The following is a 24,901-nucleotide window of genomic DNA, read 5'->3' as shown; positions in this document are numbered from 1 at the left end:
AGCTGAGTAGTTGCTGTGCTGTGTGTGGGCTCTGTCTGTACTAGTCCAGCCTGGCTCCTCCCTGTCCCTGCCTCTCCCTCCTTCCCGTTGTCTTTCTCTCTTCAGCGATACATGTGCAGGGAGAGACTGTGACGCAGCCATTCCAGAGCGTGAGCCAAAGGCACACAGACAGCACTGATCCTCCTCCCTATACTCCACAGGGGCACCCCAGACCCAGAGAAGAACACCTATCTACAACACACAGCGGCAGCTGAACTTCCACAGAGGTCCGGCTGTGCAGACACACGCACTGCTCCACCAGGAGGCTTCCACTCAAAACCTCACACACCCACTAAGGTAAGATAAAGACGTTTTGGCTCTGGTTGCACTTTGACTGACTGACTTGTGAATGTCAGCCCACACTAACAGAGATGTGAGAGTAGGTTCCTGCTTGTACTTTGATCTTGACGGCTACAGTGTACAGTTCAAATTTAATTTCATTCAAATTTCACTTTCGTTGTTGACCAGTTGAGGGCGTGGGATAACAACTCGGCTGTGACCTTTTAAAGTATATGTCATTCATTGTAAGTTACTTTAATGTATGGTTATTGGGGAAAGTAATGTAGTAGTTACTCTTTCCAAAAGTACCTCGTTATCTATGGAAAGGGCTTGACACATACATTATATGGAGTGTTAACATGTTCACATTTATTAGTTACTTATTTATCATATGTACTGTTTTATTGCACAAGTAATGAAATAGATGTCATCTATCTGTTATTGAGTGATTCCTCACGAAACCCAGTCTAAAAAGACTACGATTTTTGGGATTTTCATAAAATGTAATCCATACAATAGTCCTTTGGAAGAAGGGTTGTTGACGCACACAGAGTTTACAAAACATTAGGAACATCTGCTCTTTCCATGACAGACTGACCAGGTGAAGCTATGATCACTTATTGATGTCACATGTTAAATCCACTTCAATCAGTGTAGTTGAAGGGGAGGAGACTAGTTAGAAGGATTTTTAAGCCTCAAGACAATTGAATGGGAAAGACAAAATATTTAAGTTCCTTTGAACAGGGTATGGTAGTAGGTGCCAGGCGCACCGGTTTGAGTGTATCAAACTGCAACGCTGCTGGGTTTTTCACGCTCAAGTTTTCTAAGTGTATCAAGAACGGCCCACCACCCAAAGGACATCCAGCTAACTTCACACAACTGTGGGAAGCATTGGAGTCGATATGGGCCAGCATCCCTGTGGAACATTTAACACCTTGTAGAGTCCATGCCCTGACGAATTGAGGCTGTTCTGAGGACAAAAGGGGTTGCAACTCAATATTAGGAAGGTGTTCCTAATGTTTGGTACATTCAGTATGTATTTGAAATTTGTATCTAAAAGCATAATTGAGAAATAATCAAAGTTGGCATATTTATGACATTTTGGGCTTACCAAGGCCTCCTATAAGACCTCAATGTTTCATCTGTAGATGCTACAAAGCAAAAATTGGTGGCATATGAAGCGTCACAGCTTGCTCTGTAGTATTTAGATTTCAATATTATTTTTCTACATGAATTTATGGATATAGAAAATATCATTTTTTAAATGGCTAATTGTCAATATATTGTGGAAACATAATATACTCAACTGGCATATCAAAGTTCCAGAGTGGAATCTCAGCTAGTTTTTTTGGGGCTTCGAAAGCCTTTTATCCAGTACTTTCTGACAGTCATTTCACTGCTGCCTCTGCCCGTCTAAACATTGAGAAAGTGGTTCTTCATCTCCTAATCAGGGCATCCTGCTGTGTTTTATTTATGTAGTGAGTCAAGGCCGTGGTATAATGACTGAGGTTTAGGCAAGCCGAATGTAAGTGGAGGGAGACAACCATTGGACAGATTTCTCAGAATGAGTAACTCTGGCATAATTAGCAGGCTGTTAATACTTCACTCTGTCTCAACAAGCATTTGGCCGACAAGGGAGATGATGCAGCTATTCTTTACTTGTATAATGTTTGTCCATTGTTTTGTATGCTTCTGTAGTTCTTGAATACATATTTTGTATATTATCGTAATTGCCTGTTCACTGTGCAGACGCCAGACGGTGGTCATTTGACTTGCTCAGGAGAGGGTCAAAGTTGCTTAACCACCCAAACAGCATTTTAATAAGGCTTATAATAGTGAGAGAGATGCATAGCTGTTACACGCCTAAGCCCCACCCCCCCCCCCACCTCCTTTACTATTTTCTATTTGGGCACATGTAAAGTCACATGGTGCCATCATTCTTTCGCTATACTTGTTCTAACATTTGCTCTATCTGATGTTAATGAATGAATCCTTCCCTCCACAGCCAACCAGTCAGTCACAGTCTCCCACCCAACCACCTGAACCACTTACTGGATGTCCACTATGGAAACGGGTCAGAAACGAACCAGCCGCGGCGGAGCCACCACCCAGCTCACCCCAACTCGCATTTCCCGCCTGCAGGAGAAGGACGACCTGTGCAACCTCAACGACCGGCTGGCCGTCTACATCGACAAGGTGCGCTCGCTGGAGATAGAGAATGCTGGGCTGCGGATGCGCATCACCGAGTCCGACACCGAGATCAGCCGTGAAGTGACGGGCATGAAGGCGGCCTATGAAACGGAGCTTGCCGATGCCCGAAAGACCCTCGACTCGGTGGCCAAGGAGCGCGCCCGACTGCAGCTGGAGCTAGGCAAAGTCAAGGAGGAGTACAAGGAGCTCAAAGTCAGGTAGGACACATTGGGTTGACAGGGTTTCCCCTATAGGTTATTTTTTCGTAGACAGCATGCAAAGGCTGCAAACACCAAAATGTTCAATTGAATTGAGGCCAAATGTTCTAGGTGGGGGGCAAGAGAGCTTGAGAAGATTGGGTGGCATGAGTATTATTAGGGGAAACGCTGGGATGGGGACAGAAAGGCAGGAGGTTTATGGGTAATCCTGTATCTGAATGTGGTGTCATAAAGTTAGTCTATTGCCATGCTCCCTGTTGTAAGTTTCTGGCTGCAGGACATGTTGGGTTTTGGCCAAGGGACTAATTAATTTAGCCTGAATATGAAAGTGATTGTCCTTCAGCATGTAATCTCACTGACACAAATGTACCTGCTTACAACCTCCTACATGATAGGGAGGGGCATATTCAAACCAGAGTACGAGACACCATCTCATTTCATTACACATAATTTGTGGTGGTGTTATTTCCCTGTAGTGGCTCTGACTCATCAACCAGTGCAGGTCTGCTCTTACTCCAGTCCTTCACTACGGTCATTCTCAGTGAAGTATATTTCCACTACTACAGCAGGTTTTGCTCTCTCTTCCAAACCATAAGCACACCAGCCCTGAAACCATTTTCACCCTGGAACCATTTTCACCCTGGACTGGATACCTGGTATGCTGGCACATTTGTCAGAGCATTGATCAGATAAGCCTTTAGTAATAAATAATTGAATTTAACCCATTGCAACCTTTAATTCCAAGGCAGTTTGCCACTGAGGGTGTGTGCTAGTGCTTCTAATCCACATCTGGGTGATGCAACATCCATTTTGCACCAGAATGCACACCACCTATTAGTTAAACTCTGACTTCTAAAATCCTTTAGACAGAGGTGTGGAGAGCGACATGCCAGACATTAGTTGAGTACATTCCTGGTGGTTTGCAGCAGGTTGGGTAGGAATACTGTATTCCCCCACAATGTCACTACTAAGGGCCCAGCCACGGGGCCACGCCCCTGACAAACAGATCGCTCCTTTTCGCTTGACTGTGTCATTACACTCGTAAGTTAACACTCCCACAATCCCATGCATGCAATGTGTTGTTACACAACACTTTTCAATCAAATCCTGTAAGTGGGTTTCCAGGTTAAGATAAAACATGCTTTAATCCAAACTCTGGTATTGTAAGCATCATTCTCCAACCAACTGAGCAATCTGAACTGGCTGGGTAGGTTAGGCTTAGACCTTGGGGAGAATGTTAAAGGGATCTGTCTACCAGAGTTCAGTCGGTAAATGTGTCCACAGACAGAAAATGGCACAACTCTCTCCTGCTAGCAGGCAACAGCCTGCAATGACTCCACAGGAATGTTTGAAAGTCTTGACAAAGTGCAACTTGGGTTGGAGTGCGTCTGAGGAAATGAAAGACGGTTGAAAGAATTAGTTGTATTTACTCGTTATTTTACTCTTTTTACTTTGTTTCTTTAACGTACCCTTGTTTATGCATGGGGCTTCCCTCCAAAGGGAGTAGCAAACAGAGAATAGGAATATTTTCAACTGCAAACACTGTCTTCAACAGCTTCTCATTGACATGCCTCAGTGAGTTTCAACACTGTGCAATTGCAATGTTGAAGCAACAGCGTCTGTACAGAGACGTGAGGGTGGAGTCTTGGTTGTTTTTGCTGGCTTAATGTTTCAATTCATGTTTGCAGTGTATTCGTCAAGACAAAATGTGCAGTATTTGGTGTGCCCAACGTTGCAGGTGAGGGTGTGGCTCTGCGGTGGGTTTGTGTTTGAGTGCCGGCCTTGGTCAGGGTGTGGTCTTCTGGGTCTTGACTTGAGGATGGTGAGTGAGTTAGGCAGTCTGAAGAAGTAGATCCATTTCAGAGAGTAGTGACTCTTAAAAACCAAATCTGTTTGGTGAGTGAATGGAATTTTACAGTTCACTTAAATTCTCTTTCCCATTGTGCCGTAAGGTCCCTAGCTGAATTAAGAATAGCAACATCGCCTATAACTATATTGTTTTCCAAAGGAAACCAATCATTTGTTACACGCGTAGTGGAAATGTATCACTCAGGCCTGCGTGGGAAGACTCGGTCTCTTACCCTGCAGCCGGTGTGTTTGCCAGTGTTTTGTTGCCACGGCAGCCAAGGAGTCTTGGCATTGGTGTGTGACAGGGTGGTGACTCAGGTTTTTCAGGGCCCTGGGATTGTGGAAAGGGAAGGGGCTGTGGCTGTGGCCTATCCTTAGGTCTGGACCTTTGCGGCAGTGCAGCTTTATTAATATTTAATATGTATCAGCTAGTTCCCTATCAACACCATGTTATTACCACTGGCTGGTGCCCTGTGAGGGCTTGCTAGAATAATGCAAGTAAATACAACTTTCTTATCATATATACATACATATTACTGTCCCAACAATTAAATACAAAGTGTGCATATTCCTTTCAACAATATTCTTAGTCATTCAAATATTATAATACCCCATTGCTGTAGGCCCTACAATATACAGTGCCAAGCCCTCTAGCCCTGTTTTGATGTGTGCTGCAACAGATGTAACTGTCACTTACCCTGGCCTGTGACTGTACACACCTGTTCTTAGACATAGACATGTACACACACACCTGTTCATAGACATGCCATTGGGCCATGCCACACAGTCGTTTGTCTTTGTGTCGCAACAGACACATGCAACTCCCCTGAGGGCAGACCGCCGCCATTGGGCTACTAGGATGTAAACTGCTCGTCTACAACCCAGTCTAGCTTGTAAATGATTTGCCAGGGGGGGATAAAAACGAACCTTGTTTGGATAAAGCATGTTCCACTGTTAGGATAGTATAAGAATCCCTATGCTAGAACACAAGCGGGCTAGCCTAAAATATTGACTGCTCAACTAAGACGCTGCAATATGATTTGCTAAGCTACAACATAAGCCCCAAGGCTTGGCCCACACTCCCACATTCGTCAAGGTCTAGTCATCCACTGTGGATTCTCCTCCTCTAGAATATAAGAGGGGTGGCGGACGCTAGTCTCGTGCCACAGTGCCTTCCATCTGTGCCAGTGGCTGTGAAACAGGAGCATGTGTGGGGGAACCTGCTCTTGGTCGTCATTGGCAGAACAACCCCCTGTCTCCCCTCCAGACGATGAATAGACGTCTGGATGAATAGACTGCTTTGTGTTGACAATATACAGGGAGACCCATGCCGACTCTGCAGATACGGTGTTCTCTCTAGATCTTATTGTCGGTTCACCTATTTGAAAAATGCCACTTTAAATTCTGTCCAGTTTACAATGTGAATTATATTGTTAAAACCTTTTGCTTTTTGACTTTTTCTTCACTCCCTGGAAGTAAAGATGGTTCACTAATCTATTGCAGACTGTAAAGCAATTAACTGATTTTGTCAAGATTTGTAGGCATTCATGATCAAAGGTGGCGGAATAGGTTGTACAATTGAGGGATTTCAAAAGTCAATAGCCGTGCCCATTTCCGTATTTCCTGACTCTTTTCCAAGATTGCTGTGTGCCACACCTGTTGACACTGAGTAACAGAACAGATGGCTAAGGGTGGGACAGGACAATAGATATTTTGACAAGATCTTCTGACACACGCAGGCCTATGATGTTTTGTCTGTTTATTGAGGGTACGGTATGCAGGGTAAATGTTCATTAGAATTAATATGGTTACAGTGTGAAGTATTCCAACATATTTCCTTGTCATTTCATTACGATGACATGAATGATGGAAATCTGATGTGAAGTCGTTTTGCGTTGGAGTGGCTGCCATGCCAACTTGTAGCACTTTGGGGCTATCAGAGAACACAGCAGGAAGTACACTTATCATATAGCACAAACACATTTCCTTCATTAAGAAAGTTCCTTTCTTTTCTGCGCTCGCTCACACACAGCATATGTTTTACTATCTTTGTGGGGACCTAAAATAGATTTCCATTCAAAATCCTATTTTCTCTAAACCTAACCTTAACCCGCAACCCTAAACCTAACCCATAAACTTCAGCCTTTGTCCTAGCGGAGAGAATTTTCCTTGTTTTGGGGATTTACAGTATCCACAAGGATAGTAATTACAAGGAGGCTACCAAGGCAGCCCAAATATTTTCTAAACACAGTTTGGTTTCCACTAGTAACCAAGGACTATACTGCTACTTTTAGCTCAGGGAAACTCTAAACAATTAGTTGACGTGTAATGCACTCTACTTCCATTTAATCATGTGAATGTTCTGCCTGGCCGACACACAGCCGGACAACAGGAGGAACCCATTGAAGTCCGAAGTGTTTGAATGAAGTCATTCTGTCCTAAACTGGACAAGAGCAAACATGGTCTCTCCGCCAATGAACGATGATGTACCGGCGCTGTTCAAATACGCAGAGCGAGTGTTATAGCAAAGTTTGTCTTCGTGAACAACCAGTACTCTTTGTTTTCATGTCGTTGATTATCATTGAGAGCATTTGAGTGTTTACTGTGCCATTAGTAGTTAGTTCAGCAGCTCGTTTATTGACTAGTAATGCATAGGGAGCTTGAAGGCTGACTGTTCCAATGGATGCAGTTATACAACATAAAATGTTGTTAATAGTAAGTCTGTTATGAAGGTTCTACAATTGATGGCTATTTTCATACGTTGTTTTGTCTTTCAACTTAGTGTCCCCTAGGCTCTAGGGCTCTCCATAGGCGTGAGTGGGGCTAGTGGGAGTATACCTAGCCTAGTCGCGTGGCTACTCGCTCCACTAGCCCTAACAAAGTACATGGCAATGCAAAACAGATGTGCTAAGACTGTGAATGTGATGTCTGCTAAAAAAGAGCTCTTTGTTGGGCTAAATGGAGTTTTTATAATTAAAGAGGAGTGTTTGGCCTTTTCAGTAGACCAGTACTGTGTTCGGAGAAGACATTGGGGGGCTGGAATGAGTGTATGAGAGTTTCCATAGCACTTTGATTCTTTTCAAGACCCAGCCAAGCTGAATGAGTCATCTGCTCGCTAACAAGGTAAATCACTTTAAGATACTGGGCCTCTGCACACATGCTCACGCCACACAAACACACATCATACTTCGACGCACACATTGCATGTACACAAATGCAAATTAAAACACACACACAGAAACGCACATCTCAAAGTAAGTTACACTCAACACACTGGGATGTTCCCATTTGGTAGTGGATGTTGTGTGTGCGACCCCAAATGTTCTAATCTGATCAGTAATGTGGATTACCACAACTCTGAATGCTCAAAGTACATTTGAAATGATCAATATGTCTGAAGCGTTTTCATTTCATTCAACAGAGTTTGATGATTGCATGGAGCATTTTGAACATTCAGGAATACCTCCAGATGTTTAGCATTTTGTGTCACTAACCATCACTCTTCTTTACTGGCGCCTATACAATCCAAGCTTTAAAAGGATCATTGTGATGTTTAACCAGATGCAGGCCAATGTTGACCGATGCACTGTTATAGACTACTCCTCAATGCAAGTGCTCACTTAGGGATACGTTTATGGACATTTACATACCATAGAGCAGAAGGGAACTAATCTTTACCTATTAAAGTTGGATTATGTAACTTTTTTTTGGTCGACCTGACCAAATTCACATAGAAATGTGGGTTATAGATCTGTCATTTTCATTGAAATCAAGTCTAAGAAGCGATAGATCTGTTCTATGTGCATATTTCTATGCTCCCTGTTAAGTTTAGTTTTTGCATCTTTTACTTTTCGGGTTTGTACACCAGATTTAAACAGCTGAAAATACAGTATTTTTGTTTATGGAAAAGATATTTCACAGCGGTTTAGATGGACAATGATTCTCTACACTATACTTGCTTGTTTTGTCACAAACTGAAATTTGGCAAACTATTAGAATTTTAGCAACCAGGAATGTTAAAGCTAACACTGCTCCTCCTCATAGGCGCCACACGGTCTGCTGTATTAGTTCCATAATGCTAACGTTAGCACCACTCCCCATCTATTCACATGGCACCACAGCAGAGCTTTCATTGTAACTCAATGCAGCTGCATGGGGTAATAGGCCTCAGATCAGTTAAGCTCTGATTCTGTTCAGTGGCGTTTCCAGAACATTTTGAATGGAGTGGCCACGGTGGGACACAGACCCAGTTTAGGGGGACCATACCATTTTGAACCTGAATATTTTTTTACATGTAAAAAAATTTATAAAAAATAATTATGATAGCGAACAGCGCCCCTCTGTCTCATTATCTGTAACCCATGTATCTGATGCTGTCTGGACATGTCATACTCTTTTTGGCAGAGGGGTGCTGCTTCCCTCGCTCGAATGCTTTTTCCTGTGAAATGCTCGGTGCGTGTCATATCAATATATTCAGAGAAGACCTATCAGATCTCAGAATTTCTGGGGGGCTATTGGGGTGGCCAACCAGATTTCAGGGGGGGGTTGCACACTGCTGGCTCTATTTGCTCTGTCAAAGCTGGTCACACTTTTTGTTGTTCATCTACATGGAGCATAGATTTCTACCTACTGAAACTTGACTGAAACTCGTGATACAGACTACTACATGGTTTTTAAAAGACATTAAGAGGTGTAAGAATTGATATACATAGCTACATCATTTTCTGTGTACGTAACACTCCTGACAGTTGAAGAATTATAAAACGAGTGGTAAAAGACAAACTGGCTAACCTGTGTTCTCTAGTAATCTACCTTATCAGGGTGAGATAATCAAATCAAACAACAATAGCTAACATGCTGAATGAAAGGGCAGCAGGCTTCTGACTCATGTCATGGTGAATCACTAATGAATAATTAAAAGTGGAACCAGGCCTGTGTCACTTACACACAGAGCCAGTGTTACAAAGAAGGCCTTGTCTGTGGGAGAGATGCTTTCTTTTCCTCATTGCTGGCCATGTGTTTGAATTGATATTATGGGAGGCATAAGCAGGGACATGTTCAATGGACATGTTCAATAGACATTTGACAAGGGGGGAAAAAACATTTTGAAATGGGGGGGTATTTTTCTGTTTCAAAACATTTTGTACCTACTGAGCACGACCCATGTGTAGGATGTTTATGTGACACGAAATGGCCTCCTCTCCATATCCCCCCTCTCGCTGCTTGTCTATTTGAAACACAAAGGAAGATAGCAGTCTTGAGCACCATGATGTTGGTGGTGAAATACTAGGAATTCTTTTCCCATCTGCCCATATGGAGATGGTGAGTGGGTGGCTTCTGGCTATGGCTGGGTTGTTTTCCCCTTGTGAATTATCTCTCTTTCTCTCACACACACACACACACACACGGAATGAAAACAATCCCTTCCAGTGTCTTTTTGATCCCAGAAGATACCTGATCATGTGCCAGCCTGTACTTTCTATTTTGTATTATTTTAATTTGAATGTCAGATCTCCATGTTCTCTTAACAGTGCTTCTAAATAATGTGCACATAAACAAACTTTTTAGTTGAAAGAATACCATGACATACTTAAGCATTTTGTTGAATCAATACAGAAGTAACAGTTGAACCAGTCCATGGTCTGAATACTGAACTTTTTGCGAAACGTACATTTTTCATTTAATCAATGCTGTTTTCAGAGTTCTCATGAAACTCTGACACATTGTATAGTCTGGCTGTTGGTCTTGGAAAAACTCTCTACTGCTATTTCTGGACCTTGTTTGCACTAAGACCCCATTATTCAACAGCCTTCCTTTTCCCCCTCTGTGTTCTCTGTATCATAAACTTACCACTTTGGGATTGTGGTTGTGGGATTGGGAAACTTCCAACTTCCAAGGAACCCCACCAACACGTGTTCACACATGTCAGCCAGACGGGCGCGGTGTCGCTCCTTAGTAGCTCACCATAACAGATCAATCAACAATTACAACTCTGTGCAGTGGAAGACTGTAGTAACACCGGAGGGGGTGATTACGTTCTCATTCCTAACAGACCCCCTAAAAGCCAGAGGGCTTTTTGCACTGCCTGATTGACTGTGCGACTCCATTGAGATTTGTCCTTTCCCATTCGTGGGGTGATTTAGCATTGACCGCCTCACTACGGTGCACTGATAGGGAAATGGCTTTGTTTACAAGGTGGGGGAACTGGGGAAAGTAATTTACTGTGCGTAAAAAGAGTGAGAGTGGGGTGTTGGACTTGTAACCGAAATGTTGCAAGATGGAATCCCTGAGCTGACAAGGTAAAAATCTGTTGTTCTGCCCCTGAACAAGGCTGTTCCTAGGCCGTCATTGAAAATAAGAATTTGTTCTTAACTGACTTGCCTAGTTAAATAAAGGTAAAATAAAGAGTCAAAGTGGGTGTGGTAATATAGTGAGAGGACCAGAGGATGGGTGCACGCGCACACCCAAACACACAGTATAGGAGCGTTCATAGTTGTCTATATTCATGCCGCTGTAGTAGTTATGTGTAAAAAGTCATTTGGATGTGAACTATATGTATCCCTGGTTAAAGTAAAGTGTCTAGTATTGTTAGTTTCCAATGAAGTGTCTACGGTTTAAAATATGATATCAGGTGCATACAATGAATGATCTGTTTAACATCAACTTCATGGGAAACAGCCTTTAAGACTTTGGGGGTATTCTGCATGATGCATCTGTCATATTGTAGTAATTATAGGCTAGATTTTCCACCAGGAGCCTAGCAGGAAAGCTTTTCCAAATAGGCCTATAAAGGAAAATATGCTCAAAGTAAGCATTGGCAGTGAAAATTCTGTGTGTTTATCCATTCCATCCAAAATGTGGGGAAATGCCATACTTTAGGCCTGATGAGTAGGCCTCTGTTGTCATAGCAACGGCACAGCAAAACAGCCAGGATTGTGGGTTTTCTGTCGATTCCGTGTTTTTAATTTTTTTTTAGGCAGGCTAGCTCAATTCTCGTCAATGACGTGGACAAAGATAGCAGTGAGTCAGTGGAGGCTGAACCAACACATTCCTCTGTTTTATTATTCCTCCCCTCGCTCTCTCTTGCTCTCTCTCTCTCAAACACACACACATACACACACACACACACACACACACACTCTCACTAAACTCTTTCGGGAGTAGCTCTGCTGCTCTCTATGTATACTGGAAAACATGTAGAGACGCAGCTCTTTGCCCTTTTTAAAGTTGTGTGGGCTTTGATATAACACTGTTGTCACAACAACAATCTCTCGTAGACAAATTCTGGTGGACAGATGAAACGGCGTGGATCTGTCAAGGATCACATAATTATTTGATTACCAGCAGCAGTAGTTACTGGTTTTAGGTATTCACCGTTGATTACTTGGACGAATCAGGATTGGGTGAAGGCGGTGCTTAAACTGGTGCGGTCACCTTTCAAGCCCATGTTCGGATGATAAATGGTTTCCACTAGATTCCACAGCTACAAAGTCAAAATTGTCTGTAATTACAAATAATCTAAACTAAAATGTGCATTTTGGCCATGAGAAACACTATGGCAATTAGAAGGGAGGGGTTTGGCCAAGAGTTTCCGAGGGAGGAGCTTTTGCTTCCTTTGCACAAAGGTAATCACATTTGTTAACGCCATTCCCTCCAGATGTTAAAAAGTAATTGACAGACTTACGAAAGACAATTTTACTTCTGGGTAACTGAGATGATCACAACATTAATGTGCACAGGAGAAAGTCGGGCTACAGTGTGTTCGAAGCATAATCGCTTATCTAAATCAGACTGTAAACTGTAGGCTTCCTTAACTCCTTTTCTTTACATGGTTTCTAGATGCCTGGATCAATGGCCTATGAGTAATTGTGAAAATTGAACACATAACACCCTATATGCTATAAATACAGTATACTGGTTTGGTTCTTTATCTCCTAAAATTCTGTTGTATAAACTGTCCACATCCAACACATGCTGTTTATAAAAACAGACTTCCATCCACACCGGTTTCTGAGGTGTGGTCCAAGTTTGCATGGATTCAAATGTAAACTTAACTCGAAGTTCATTTTGCTCTACAAATGTATTTAGTTTGCACACACACATTCTCACCCATTCACGCTCAGGCATGATGTCCTCCCATTGTTTACAGGGCATGCAATTCCATTAGGTTGACATCCTGGAGCAAACAAACGCATTGCAGGCTTACTGGCAGTCTTCGATAAACAGGCATCCGTATCCTCAACACTAGAGAGGATCAACAATGCCATTCATTATCACCTATATCCTCAGCACTACAGCTGATGAACAAAGTTACTGACACACATCACATCTAATATTGCCATACTCAGGTCATTCACATTCTATGTCATCACAGCCAGGCCTCCTGTATTACAATGACCTATATCATCTTCTTATAGCTATTCGATTACATTTTTTTATTTAACCTTTATTTAACTAGGCAAGTCAGTTAAGAACACTCAATGAACACTTTTATTTTAGCTTAATATAATACAGAAATAAAATCTATTTAGTCTCAAATAAATAATGAAACATGCTCAATTTGGTTTAAATAATGCAAAACAAAGTGTTGGAGAAGAAAGTAAAAGTGCAATATGTGCCATGTAAAAACGCTAACGTTTAAGTTCCTTGCTCAGAACATGTGAAAGCTGGTGGTTCAATATTCCCAGTAAAGAAATATTAGGTTGCAGGTATTATAGGAATTCTGATGTGTTGACTATTTCTCTCTATACCATTTGTATTTCATATGCCTTTGACTATTGGATGTTCTAATAGGCACTTTAGTATTGCCAGCCTAATCTCAGGAGTTGATAAGGCTTGAAGTCATAAACAGCCCTGTGATCAAGCATTGCTAAGAGCTGCTGGCAAACACAGTAAAGTTTGAATGAATGCTTACGAGCCTGCTGCTGCCTACCACCACTCAGTCAGACTGCTCTATCAAATATCAAATCATAGACTTAATTATAATATAATAAACACAAATACGAGCCTTTAGTCATTAATATGGTCAAATCTGGAAACTATCATTTTGAAAACAAAACATTTATTCTTTCAGTGAAATACGGATCGTTCTGTACTTTATCGAACGGGTGGCATCCATAAGTCTAAATATTCCTGTTACATTGCACAACCTTCAATGTTATGTCATAATTATGTAAAATTCGGACAAATTAGTTCGCAATGAGCCAAACTGTTGAATATACCCTGACTCTGCGTGCAATGAATGCAAGAGAAGTGACACAATTTTCCTAGTTATTATTGCCTGCTAACATGAATTTCTTTCAACTAAATATGCGGTTTAAAAAATATATACTTGTGTATTGATTTTAAGAAAGGCGAAAGATGTTTATGGTTGGGTACATTCGTGCAACGATTGTGCTTTTTTTGCAAGTGCGCCTTTGTTAAATCATCACCCGTTTGGCGAAGTAGGCTGTGATTCGATGATAAATTAACAGGCACCGCATTGATATATGCAACGCAGGACGAGCTAGTTAACCTAGTAATATCATCAAATATGTGTAGTTAAATATTGATTATGTTAAGATTGATTGTTTTTTTTAAAGATAATGCTAGCTAACAACTTACCTTGGCTCCTTGCTGTACTCGCGTATCAGGTGGTCAGCCTGCCATGCAGTTTCCTCGTGGAATGCAATGTAATTGGCATCCAAAAATGGCGATTACCGATTGTTATGACAACCTATAATCGGCCCCAATTAATCGGCCATGCTGATTAATCGGTCAACCTCTAATTCACATGAGATAATATCATATACATGCTTATTATTTACATTCTATATCACCATAGATTCAGTACCAGAGCTGATCCACATAGCCCATTTAGTCATAATAAGTGTCCCACCACCCACACACAAGCTACAGTTCTGGAGGCATTAATGTAGCCCCAGCACGAAATGTTTCCATGTCTTATTTAAACACTGGATGTCTGAATGTCAAGTGCTTTACTGTTCCAACTCTCTGTGCAAGTTGGGCTATACACACATGCAGACACACTCACACCTCATAACACAGGACTAACAGCCCTACGTTGGGTTATTCTGGGTTCTCCTATGTCTATTATATTTGAATGACTATTATAAAATATTCCACACAAACAGCACCCTCCCAACCACTGGAATAGTGAGAACTTCATTAGAGCCACAGTTAAACGTAACAAATGTTGTTGAACAGAGTTGTAAAAATGACAACAGTACAATAACTGCTGTTTCATTTGCTCCCAGTTACTAAAGCTGTCCTTCTTGATTCACTTGTTTTTGGTTGAGAGGTTGCTATTTAGTGGGACATGTCTTCACACTACCTTGTCTCATGCCCTCCAAGTACCTGGGTGTATGAGGGCCTGTGTATGTGTGCGCGTCTGTGACATAAGAGCTAAGCCTAGCTAAAACAGTGACTCTTGTTACAGTTCAGTCGAAATATTTCAGCACAGGAGCCGACCGGAAATAATTCCTTTCTTCTTAGCCCACTCTCCAGGAAAAAAAACAACCTTCCATCTCTCCCTGCCTGGCCGTGTCCGGCTACAGTACCAGCACATTCCTCACATGACTCCTTGTTCACATCCCACTGAGCTCTCCTGTGTGTCGCTGTCAGTCAGGCTTATCAGTACAAGCTGTTAGACTGATCCCCCTCCATCCACACAGGTGGAAAATACGCTAATTATGACCCCAGTGTCTGTCAAAGTCTAATGAGTAGAGCCCAATCAAATCTAGACAGGGGTAGAGTTTCCTTAAGCCTCTACAAATCAAGGATACTGGTTGAATTAATACAGATCAGACTAGGCAGTCTACTGCCACATATATTGCTAAGCTAATTTTGATTTAAAAATGCAGACAATGTTTTTAATGGACCCGTTTCTACAGACTAATGCCTCAGTACACTTTAATTGCTGGATCTTGTCCATTATCACTGTAATGTCGTATGGGTGTTTGTGTTCCTGTGCACGAACGATGATGTGTTGGCTCTTTGTTTTCATGCAAGTGTGGGTGGCGGTGATGGTGCCGGTAAATGCGGTTGGATGCCACCTATTAGTCCGTCAATCACTCACCCTGCTGAACAGGAGTGCTCTCTGGGCCTTTGTGAAATCTGAGATGGGACGAGGGCTACTCGGTGTGTGCCAGAGTATATTTCTACTCCATTGTAGACTGTGTGTTCTGGTGCGGGTGTAGGTTATACGGGCGTGTACATATGGTTCCGATTTTGTGTGTGTCTTTTTATTGAATTCATGCATACATTTGGAAGTAGAGAGGGTTGTTGTAGGCTGGCAGTGGCTGGGGGAGCATGAGGGCTGAGTGGTGGGTTAGTGGTCTGGAAGCCATCTCCCAAGCAGATGGGCGTCATTAGTGACCATGAACATTGAACTGCAGCGGCCAAATGTAATAACAGGGAATCTATTTCCTGCTCGGCTTTCACTGAGCACTAGCCAAACTGGTATGAAGCTCAAGCTACCACTTCCCCATCCTCTTCTGTTTGGCTATATAGTTTTTCCCGGTCCGTGTCCAAGTTTCAGTTTTTTTTACCACTACTGCAAATTGATGCCTGCTTTAGAGGTCCGACACAAAAAACACGCATCTGCAAACAAATGTGAACGTTTTTGATTTAGGCCGTAGCTGCGGTCCGACTACTCCAGCGACTCGTGCCCGTTTTAATAAAGTTAGATCAAAGCTGAATCAATGTCTGCAAGATCACATAATGATAGTATTCGACATAACTGAATATAATAGCATAGTATAACGTTACTGTAAGGACAAAACACCACTGCATTTTTCTCTCGTGGCCTAAACGTGAGAAATACACAAGCAGGCTATGCTACAGTTTAACACCATCTGCTCTCAAATCTGCTCACTGTTTATCATTCAAAACAACACTGTAGACAACTTCGTAACTCAAGATCTAATTGCATATCCCCTTGAAATGGGAGGGTAGCCTAGCAGTTAAGGGCATTGGGCCAGGTAACCGAAAGGTAGCTGGTTGAAATCCCTGAGCTGAATAGGTGAAAAATCTGTTGATGTGCCTTTGAGCAAGGCACTTAACCCTAAATGCTCCTGTAAATCACTCTGGACAAGAGCGTCTGCTAAATGACTCAAATGTAACTGATTGAGCTCATGGTTGGAATGCAGATGCTGCATGGGCGTTTCACCATTAACACTTATCAGAATTATCATGTGAAGGGAAGGAGACCACACATGTGTGAGTAAAGAAACGCATGCGCTGAAGCTTCAGGACCTTTTTAGTCCAGGAAAAAGTTGGATCTGCAGCCAGTGTTTGATTTAACTGAGATTCCCTCAGGAGTGCCAATGCTGGCCTTAATTTAGAACACGGTGAGCTTGATTCAATTTTGTTCCTGTCAATGAATTTATTCAATATGATGGGAGTTCAGTTAAGGACAGCTCAAGGCTTTCATGAGTCTTTCACAGGTAGTGAGTATGTTATCCCAGAATCGGAACCTATGTGGATCATGTTTGTCAATGGGAAGTTTATGTACAGAGGTTACTAAACAATTTGACTCTTTTTTTTTTGTAAGATCCTAAATGCATAATAGCTTTTATGTTAATCATACTGCTTTAGACATAAGTTGCTCAAACACTGACCTTGTTAGTGAAACAGGAAACTGATGTATTTGTCTACCTGTCTGAACAGAAATGGGAAGAAGGAGTCAGACCTGGAGGCAGCTCTGGCCCGGCTGAGGGATCTAGAGGCTCTGTTGAACTCTAAAGATGCCTCTCTGTCCACCGCCCTGGGGGAGAAACGCTCTCTAGATGCTGAGGTCAGGGACCTGAAGGCCCAGCTAGCCAAGGTAAGAGACCAGGCCTAATGGATAGCTTTGACAACTCTGAAACCTACACATACTGTGTACTCTCTCCTCAGGTACAGGGTTCAAACTGCATATGATTGCTAAAAAAGATTTTTTTAAATCTTCCAGTGTATATAAAGAAAAAATATTGACTGACTTTTAAAGAACTGTCAATGGTGAATATGACTTTTGGGGCTAGTGCTGGGTCAGGGTCAGTGCATCACCGTGGATCGTTCTCAATGAACTCCGAAATGAATAATATTCCTACGCCACCTTCTGGTCACATCGGTGAACTATAGTTTCACCCAGTCATGTATTGACATGTTACATGCAGCTCCTCTATTCCTCCTCGCCAAAGCCATTTTGATAACTAGACAGTTGATTTCAGATCAACAAATTAGTCACATTTGATCTAATCTAACAGAACCCCAAAGTTAAACATCAAACTTTAAACTCTGTCCCTTTAGCTGGAGACCGGTCTGAGCGACGCTAAGAAGCAGCTTCAGGATGAGATGCTGAGGAGAGTGGACGCTGAGAACCGCCTGCAGACCCTCAAGGAAGAACTGCAGTTCCAGAAGAACATCTACGGAGAGGTGAGACACTCCCTCTTTTATCTCTCCTTTTCTCCCTTGACCCTTCACTCTCTCTTTTTACCTCAGACTTTATTTTTGTCTCTTTTCCTTTTTTTCCCTCTGATCTGCTCCTCATCTCTCACTCTTTTTCTCTCCCTTCTTTTGTTTCCTCTTCTGTCCTCTTCACTAGCCTTGTAAACCAGACTGATGGAACCCCGAGATCAGTCTGTTTTATGAGGTTACTCCTTCACCCCCTCTTCCATAGCTCAAGTATGCCTGTACCATCTATCTCCCTGCAGGAGCTGAGGGAGTCCAAGCGCAGGCACGAGTCTCGCATGGTGGAGATTGACAGTGCAGGAACAAAGCAGGATTACGAGAGTAAGCTGGCCGAGGCCCTGATAGAGCTGAGAGCCCAGCACGAGGAGCAGGTCCGCATCTACAAGGAGGAGATCGAGAAGACCTACACCTCCAAGGTAGGGAGCACAACCCACAGGTCCACACTGCCAGCTCAAACGTGGACTAGAAGTAAATCAGTTCAAAACGGTAGTGTTATTTCATTTCACTAAGCTGTCCATCCAGTTGAAATCAGTAGTACTGTCCATGCATCATTCAATATCTTTTCACTGGCCCAGTGCCAAACTAGCACAGACACACACCGCATATGGTTTCGTTCTGACCCTGTGTGTGTCTCAGCTGGAGAACGCCCGTCACTCTGCAGACAGGAACAGTACCCTGGTGGGGGCGGCCCACGAGGAGCTACAGCAGACTCGCGTGCGGATGGAGGGCATGTCCTCTCAGCTCAGCCAGCTGCAGAAACGGGTACGGCTGCACCCTGTCCACCTGTCAATCACAGAAGCCTCTTACCGTGTATCTCCATACTGTGGAGCTCTGACAGCTGTAATCTTAACTCTAGTGTTGGCTCTAATACAACGTATTAGCACAGTTCATCTCATCAAATATGGCCCTTTGGTTGGTCTAACCGGCGTATCAACCCTCTGTGTGTTAGCTGGCGGCGAGTGAGGCCAGGGTGCGTGAGCTGGAGGAGTCTCTGGCCCGGGAGCGGGACATGATGCGCCGGCGCCTGGAGGACAAGGAGAGGGAGATGGGGGACATGCGCATGCGGATGCAGCAACAGCTGGATGAATACCAGGAGCTGCTGGACATCAAACTGGCCCTGGACATGGAGATCAGCGCCTACCGTAAACTGCTGGAGGGAGAGGAGGAGAGGTGAGGAGACATGACAGATATGCACAATGCACATCATGTGTACACACACACTGAAAGCCACTCACAGACTGAACTAAATGAACTCATGTAACCTACACAATCTCACTAGATTAGTATCAACAATCTTATTCTCTGCCCCCCCCCCAGACTGCGTCTGTCCCCCAGCCCTCCCCCAACCCGAGTCACCGTGTCCCGTACCACCGGCTCGGGCTCAGGACACACACTTACCACTCGTACCTCGGGCTCAGGACACACACTTACCACCCGTACCTCGGGCTCAGGACACAGCCACAGCGGCCGCATGATCCAGTCAACCAGTGGCAGCCGCAACTCCTCAGGCACGGCCAGCGCCAAGAAGAGGCGTCTCAATGACAACGACAGTGAGACCTCCAGCCTGGCGGGGGGTGCCGTGACGCGTACACGCATCGCCCAGCAGGCCTCCGCAAGCGGCCGCGTCACCGTGGACGAGGTGGACCTGGAGGGGAAGTTCGTCCGCCTCAGCAACAAGGCCAACGAGGTATGGAGTTCATCTGTCAGCTTGACATACAATGGGTGTTTTCTGCTACGATGCGTCGCAGGCTTTCTGTTATGATCAAATGCACAGGTTTTGTAAGGAAGCTACTGTCGTAAAAACACCATGTTGGGTGATGTTGTAAAAGGACTATCTCTTTTCTACTTAGTGATTTTAGTTGGCTGAAACAGACGATGCTTATCTGTTTTCCTTCAGGACCAGCTCCTGGGCCACTGGCAGGTGAAGAGACAGGTGGGCAGCAGCACCCCCATCGTCTACAAGTTCCCCCCCAAGTTCAACCTCAAGGCAGGACAGACCGTCACAGTGAGTAAAACCTTCGTCATGTCTGCACTGTCAACAACTATGTTTGTGTTCAGTTTTTAGTCACCATGTTGAGAGAAGTGTGTATTCTAACAGTGATCAGCATGTTTGTCACAATGTGGGCCACTGTGTAAAGTATCTATAGTATGTGATCAGGTCATAACAGACAGTTCTGTACCTCTTCCCTCTGTAGATTTGGGCTTCAGGAGCAGGCGGCACCCACAACGCCCCCTCAGACCTGGTGTGGAAGACCCAGAGCTCATGGGGCAGCGGAGACCTGTTCCAAACCACCCTGATCAGCGCCAATGGGGAGGTGAGACACACACACACACACACACACACGTCACATGTTTGTAGTTGTACCTTCCCATTGTCCCTTTGACTGTTCAGTTTTGCTCTTGGCAACATCATCCCACTTCCTACATATTTGAATGCATGTGAGATTAGGTAAATTACTTTACTCACGGCATAGCCGGTTGACAAATGGACTGTTCTGCGCCTCTTTCCCATAGGAAATGGCACAGAGGAAAGTTACACGCACCCTGTTCCAGGAAGATGATGACGATGACGTGAGTCTCACTGTTTATGAAAGCCGCAGGCTCAGGATAAATAAAGTACTCATACTATACTTGCACTGTGAGGAAGGCTATTGAGACAAAATGTTGTTCATGATCCCCTGTTTCAGATGAAAATAGGTTAATTAATGCAGAGTACTTATTTAGTCACCGAACAAGGCCAGGGGGGTGCGACACTTAAAACCTTCTCTAAAGGGACAAGAAAAATGGAAAGACTTTTATTTAACTTCACTGGGTCCCAGAGCTCAACAATTGTAGGAGCCACAGTGGCTACAGTTGGTATTTACCAGTAATGTTGGAACCTTCTGTTCTGTCTCCTTCTGCAGGGAAACCACAGTGTGTGCGGTGTGGACAGTGAGTACAACCTGCGGAGCCGCACGGTGGTCTGTGGCTCATGTGGCCAGCCGTCTGATAAGAGCTGTGCCACCTCAGGGGTGTCCAGCGGCTCCTGCTCCGTCAGCAGTGGAGGAGGTCTGCCTGAGGGCCTGATGTCTCCTCTCTTCATAATGGGCAGCAACTCACCCAGACAGGTACTGTAGGACTCCATCTTTTTGATCATGTATCATGTATATTGTTTTAACACACATTTTAAGACCCTTAACACACACTCTTTCTGTGTCAAAGCACACACACCCCTCATTCTCTGACTCTGAATCATGCAAACAGCAACACTTATCCCAGTTTCCTTGTTTCTCCTGCTGTTATGACAACATCCCCTTCCCGGCTCCTTCGCTTCCTCTAACCCCCCCTATGTCACTTCCTGTCTTTCTCAGGGAGGTCCCAGACCGGAGAACTGCTCCATCATGTAAAGCCAGACCGGCACCACCTTACCTAAGACATCAACCTCCCACACATGGATGAGAGACGCTTTCTTACTCTTTATTTCCTTTGTTTCATATATGATCTGTCTTATTTTGTATGCCATAATCGGCAGGTTAGATTGACTTTGGTGTTTGGCGAAGGGCTTAGGAGCTGCGTATTCACTTCAGATATATGAGCTTGTATATTCTAGGTATATTGCATGTGGACTTGGCAGATACTTCCACTGTTTTGGGCCATATCTAGGGAGAGAGGACCAGAAAGCACCTTTACCATTACAGTGGACTTTGATCCATAGTGGGCTTTCGCGTCTCATGTCTAAGCTGTCAACAGTAAACACGCACAACCGCAAATCCTGTTATGAATCTGTGGACATGAGGGCTGGAATCAGGGTTCTCTGCCCTGTAATTCCACATACACTACCATAGAATGTCCTAAATGTCACTAAATAGAGATGGAGTTAACCCCCTCTGACTCCTGGAGGATTATGCGGGTTTGTATTAGACTGAGCGATGGGATTGGTCATTCTAAAGCCATAGTAACAAAGAGGAGCTCAAAATTGACACTGCCATCAAGGTGTTTATATTTCTGAACACAAGACAGTAGTTTTTTGTTGAATGACATCTAAATTATTACTCATGAATCAGTCAGACTACTATGGTGATATGGATATAGGTTCCAAATTGTGACTTGTTTTCACAGGCTTGAAAGAGGTTTGTAGTTGTTAAAGAAAGGATACCAAAACGAGATGAGCACACAGATATGGGGAAGACAAAGTAGTACTGTATTGTAAGGTCTTGACATGACTAACCTCTCAAAATAGTTTCCTCTTAGCGGATTACCTCTAACGTTGTCTGACTTGACCTTTGACCTCACCTTTGTCTTGTATGAAAAAACAACAGTTACTGTAAGGGCAACTCATCAGATCTAGACACACATGATTTCTAGGGACTATTTTTGCTGCATTTTGAGTCTGAGATAATTGCCAGATGGATTATAGTAATGTTACTGTAACATTATATTATGGTTTTGCATTTTTAGGGTTGAGGGAATGTGGCAGCTTGAGAAATAGATGTTCTGGTTTGTCAGACTCTAAAGACAGAACTTGTCTGAGTTGGAAGTGTGTTGATTTAAATGAAAGTACAATGCTTACCTTCTCATGACAGCATTGCAACAATGTGTACATTCTGTACCTTTGTATCAGGTGTAGTGTCAGAAAGAATGGGTACAGATAGTTAAAGATAGTAAGCATGAGCCTGAATGGCCCATAGGGGTAGCTGGACTATATGGTATTATCTGGCCAAAAGTTTACTTTATTAATGAACTACACAGTATGTTGGTGACATATTTTCAGTGTAATCAATTACTGTGTTTACATTTAAATGGTGCATAAGAACTCGCTTTGACAAGGTCAGAAAGAGTATTTACTTGAGAAGGAAACCTAAATGAGACTTAAAACATCAATTCCTCATGATATGATGCCAATCCTCTGTATTCTTGTATTGTAGTCTTGAGACTATTGTCCTCTCTCCCACTAAAGGATTATAATGGCTGTGTTTTTCTGAGCTTAGTGGCTTTGCTTTTGGTTTTTTTTTGGGGGGGATGGGGGGGCTTCTTATTTCTTTACAACTATGTCAAAAATGAGCTATAATCATCTACAAAGCTTTATCCACTTCATATTAGAGGCATGTACTAGTCTGGCAGCCTTTTTTATAGGATGTATAAGCAGTAAAGATTTTCTGAGAATACTTGATAGTTTTTGCAACATTGTGTTTTTTTTGTACTTCATACACATTTCTGTCACTACCAAATAGGAGAAAAGGTGCTTATTCTCACTGTTAACCGAAAAACCTTAGAGAAGCTCAAACTGTCCAAGTAAAAAATGATTATTACTTTTGTCACTTTCAGTATTTCTTTTCTCATCATGTCTCAAGTGCCTTATTGATACCGGCTAGTGATCATTGAAAATTGTATTCTTTTTGCATTATGAAGTGTCAATTCCAAAGATATGCGGTATTGTCTTTAAAGACAATGGAAATTATAGATTTACAGATTATGTTGGCTATACTTGCATATTTGTACGGAAATTGTCCTGGTACATAATGCTCAATTGAATTTGTAAGAAATGATTATGCCTAATATGGAAAATCCATGCAATCCAGGTAGAATGTAGTAGTGATTTACAATTTTTTGCCTTTTATGTTCGAGACCAGTAAAATTATTTTCCCAACACATGCTGTCTTGTGGTTGACTTCTTAATAAAATTGTATCTGTAGATTGATGTGTGATATTAGATTTCAAGTAGCTACTTGAGTACAAAATACTTCTAAACAAGTGTATACAATGTTCTGCCATTTTATGTACATTATATACAACATATTGCATGATTACATTGAAAAACATTGAGGAGCTAGCTGTACAAACATGCTCTGGATTTCCCCGAATTGGAAGCTGACATTCTATGGAATATAGGGGAGGGGAAAAGGGGTTTCAGAGGACATTGTACTGAACTACTGACATCATGGAGATATAAAAATGTCTTTTGATTGCTGTCCGGTTTATGCAATTCTGGTCAAAAGCTTTGTATGCCAAAGCATGTGCTCCAAGCCAAGTCCCTTCATCTGCAGTATGAAAATAACATTTGAAGGAATCCCAAGTTTGGTCAAACTCAAATGTATGCATGTATGCCCTCAGACTGATATTGGAATCCTCAAAGCCTATCCCTGCATGCCTTGGACCTCGAGTCTGGATCACAAGTGTTTAACGGTGGAGAAAATGCCACTTTAATCCACCAGGGGGCAGTGTTACTGTGTAAACCCACTTTGTCAGGTTGCCCTGACTGTCACTGGTGCAACTGACTGTTTTGTAGCCTTGAATAACCCCAAGACAATTTCCTACCAATGTTTTTGAATGGCAGTAAAGTTTTTCTTCTGATTGTGATGTTCAGAGTAGGGCTGGTGTCATTGGGGCAGTCTCCTGCATGTGGGAGAGGGTGGGCGGCGGACAGGTGGCAGGTCATAGTGTCCTGGGATGTGGCTGTTCACAGGTAGGTCATAGTGATTCTGGGGCTCCTGCTCTGGGACCTGGCCAAGGGAACTGCGCTCTGGAAAATGTGAAATAATCATATTGTAATTGTTATCCATCTACTGGAGTTTATATTTCTGATTGTCTTGTGTTTATTAAAATAATGTGAATGCTAAATTCAGGATCATACTAAAAAATATACAGTATGATTCTCCTGGCATAGGAATGAGGTTATTACTATGGTCAATCCATTCTCCAGCCCTCATACTGAGACTTTCCAATCCACTCCTGTGGTTTCCTCCCCTCTCCCTTTCCTCACATGACCTCTGTTTCATTTCCATGAAAACAGTTCTGCCCATTCAACCATGTGTTACGGAAACCCATCCATCTCAGTTGTCAACCCAGCCCACAAACCCTTGTCTATTTGCACAGGCTAACATTTATTCATTTTCTCT

General features: G+C 43.0%; 2 protein-coding genes across 4 annotated transcripts in view; one reads left to right on the top strand and one right to left on the bottom strand.

Annotated features, from left to right (window-relative positions):
• Positions 1-97: 97 nt before the first annotated feature.
• On the top strand, positions 98-23,654 carry LOC112229479 (lamin-A). The gene is made up of 13 exons (XM_024395344.2): positions 98-336; positions 2,324-2,726; positions 17,244-17,400; positions 17,865-17,990; positions 18,269-18,442; positions 18,663-18,788; positions 18,976-19,196; positions 19,344-19,713; positions 19,924-20,031; positions 20,222-20,341; positions 20,541-20,597; positions 20,930-21,133; positions 21,377-23,654. The coding sequence occupies exons 2-13, from the start codon at positions 2,374-2,376 to the stop codon at positions 21,410-21,412; spliced, it is 2,052 nt and encodes a 683-aa protein (XP_024251112.1). The 5' UTR covers positions 98-336; positions 2,324-2,373; the 3' UTR covers positions 21,413-23,654.
• The window catches only part of LOC112229467 (platelet endothelial aggregation receptor 1), a 34,596-nt gene continuing 32,692 nt past the window's right edge, over positions 22,998-24,901 (bottom strand). For all 3 annotated transcript variants that reach the window (XM_042311531.1, XM_042311539.1, XM_042311540.1), the window contains one exon: positions 22,998-24,525. In XM_042311531.1, the coding sequence (XP_042167465.1) occupies positions 24,383-24,525 (143 nt within the window). In that variant the 3' untranslated portion in view covers positions 22,998-24,382. The remainder of the gene's footprint in view (positions 24,526-24,901) is intronic.

The sequence above is a fragment of the Oncorhynchus tshawytscha genome, linkage group LG03 (assembly GCF_018296145.1).
Source record: "Oncorhynchus tshawytscha isolate Ot180627B linkage group LG03, Otsh_v2.0, whole genome shotgun sequence".
Lineage (NCBI taxonomy): Eukaryota > Metazoa > Chordata > Actinopteri > Salmoniformes > Salmonidae > Oncorhynchus > Oncorhynchus tshawytscha.
This window is presented reverse-complemented; position numbering and strand designations above follow the sequence as displayed.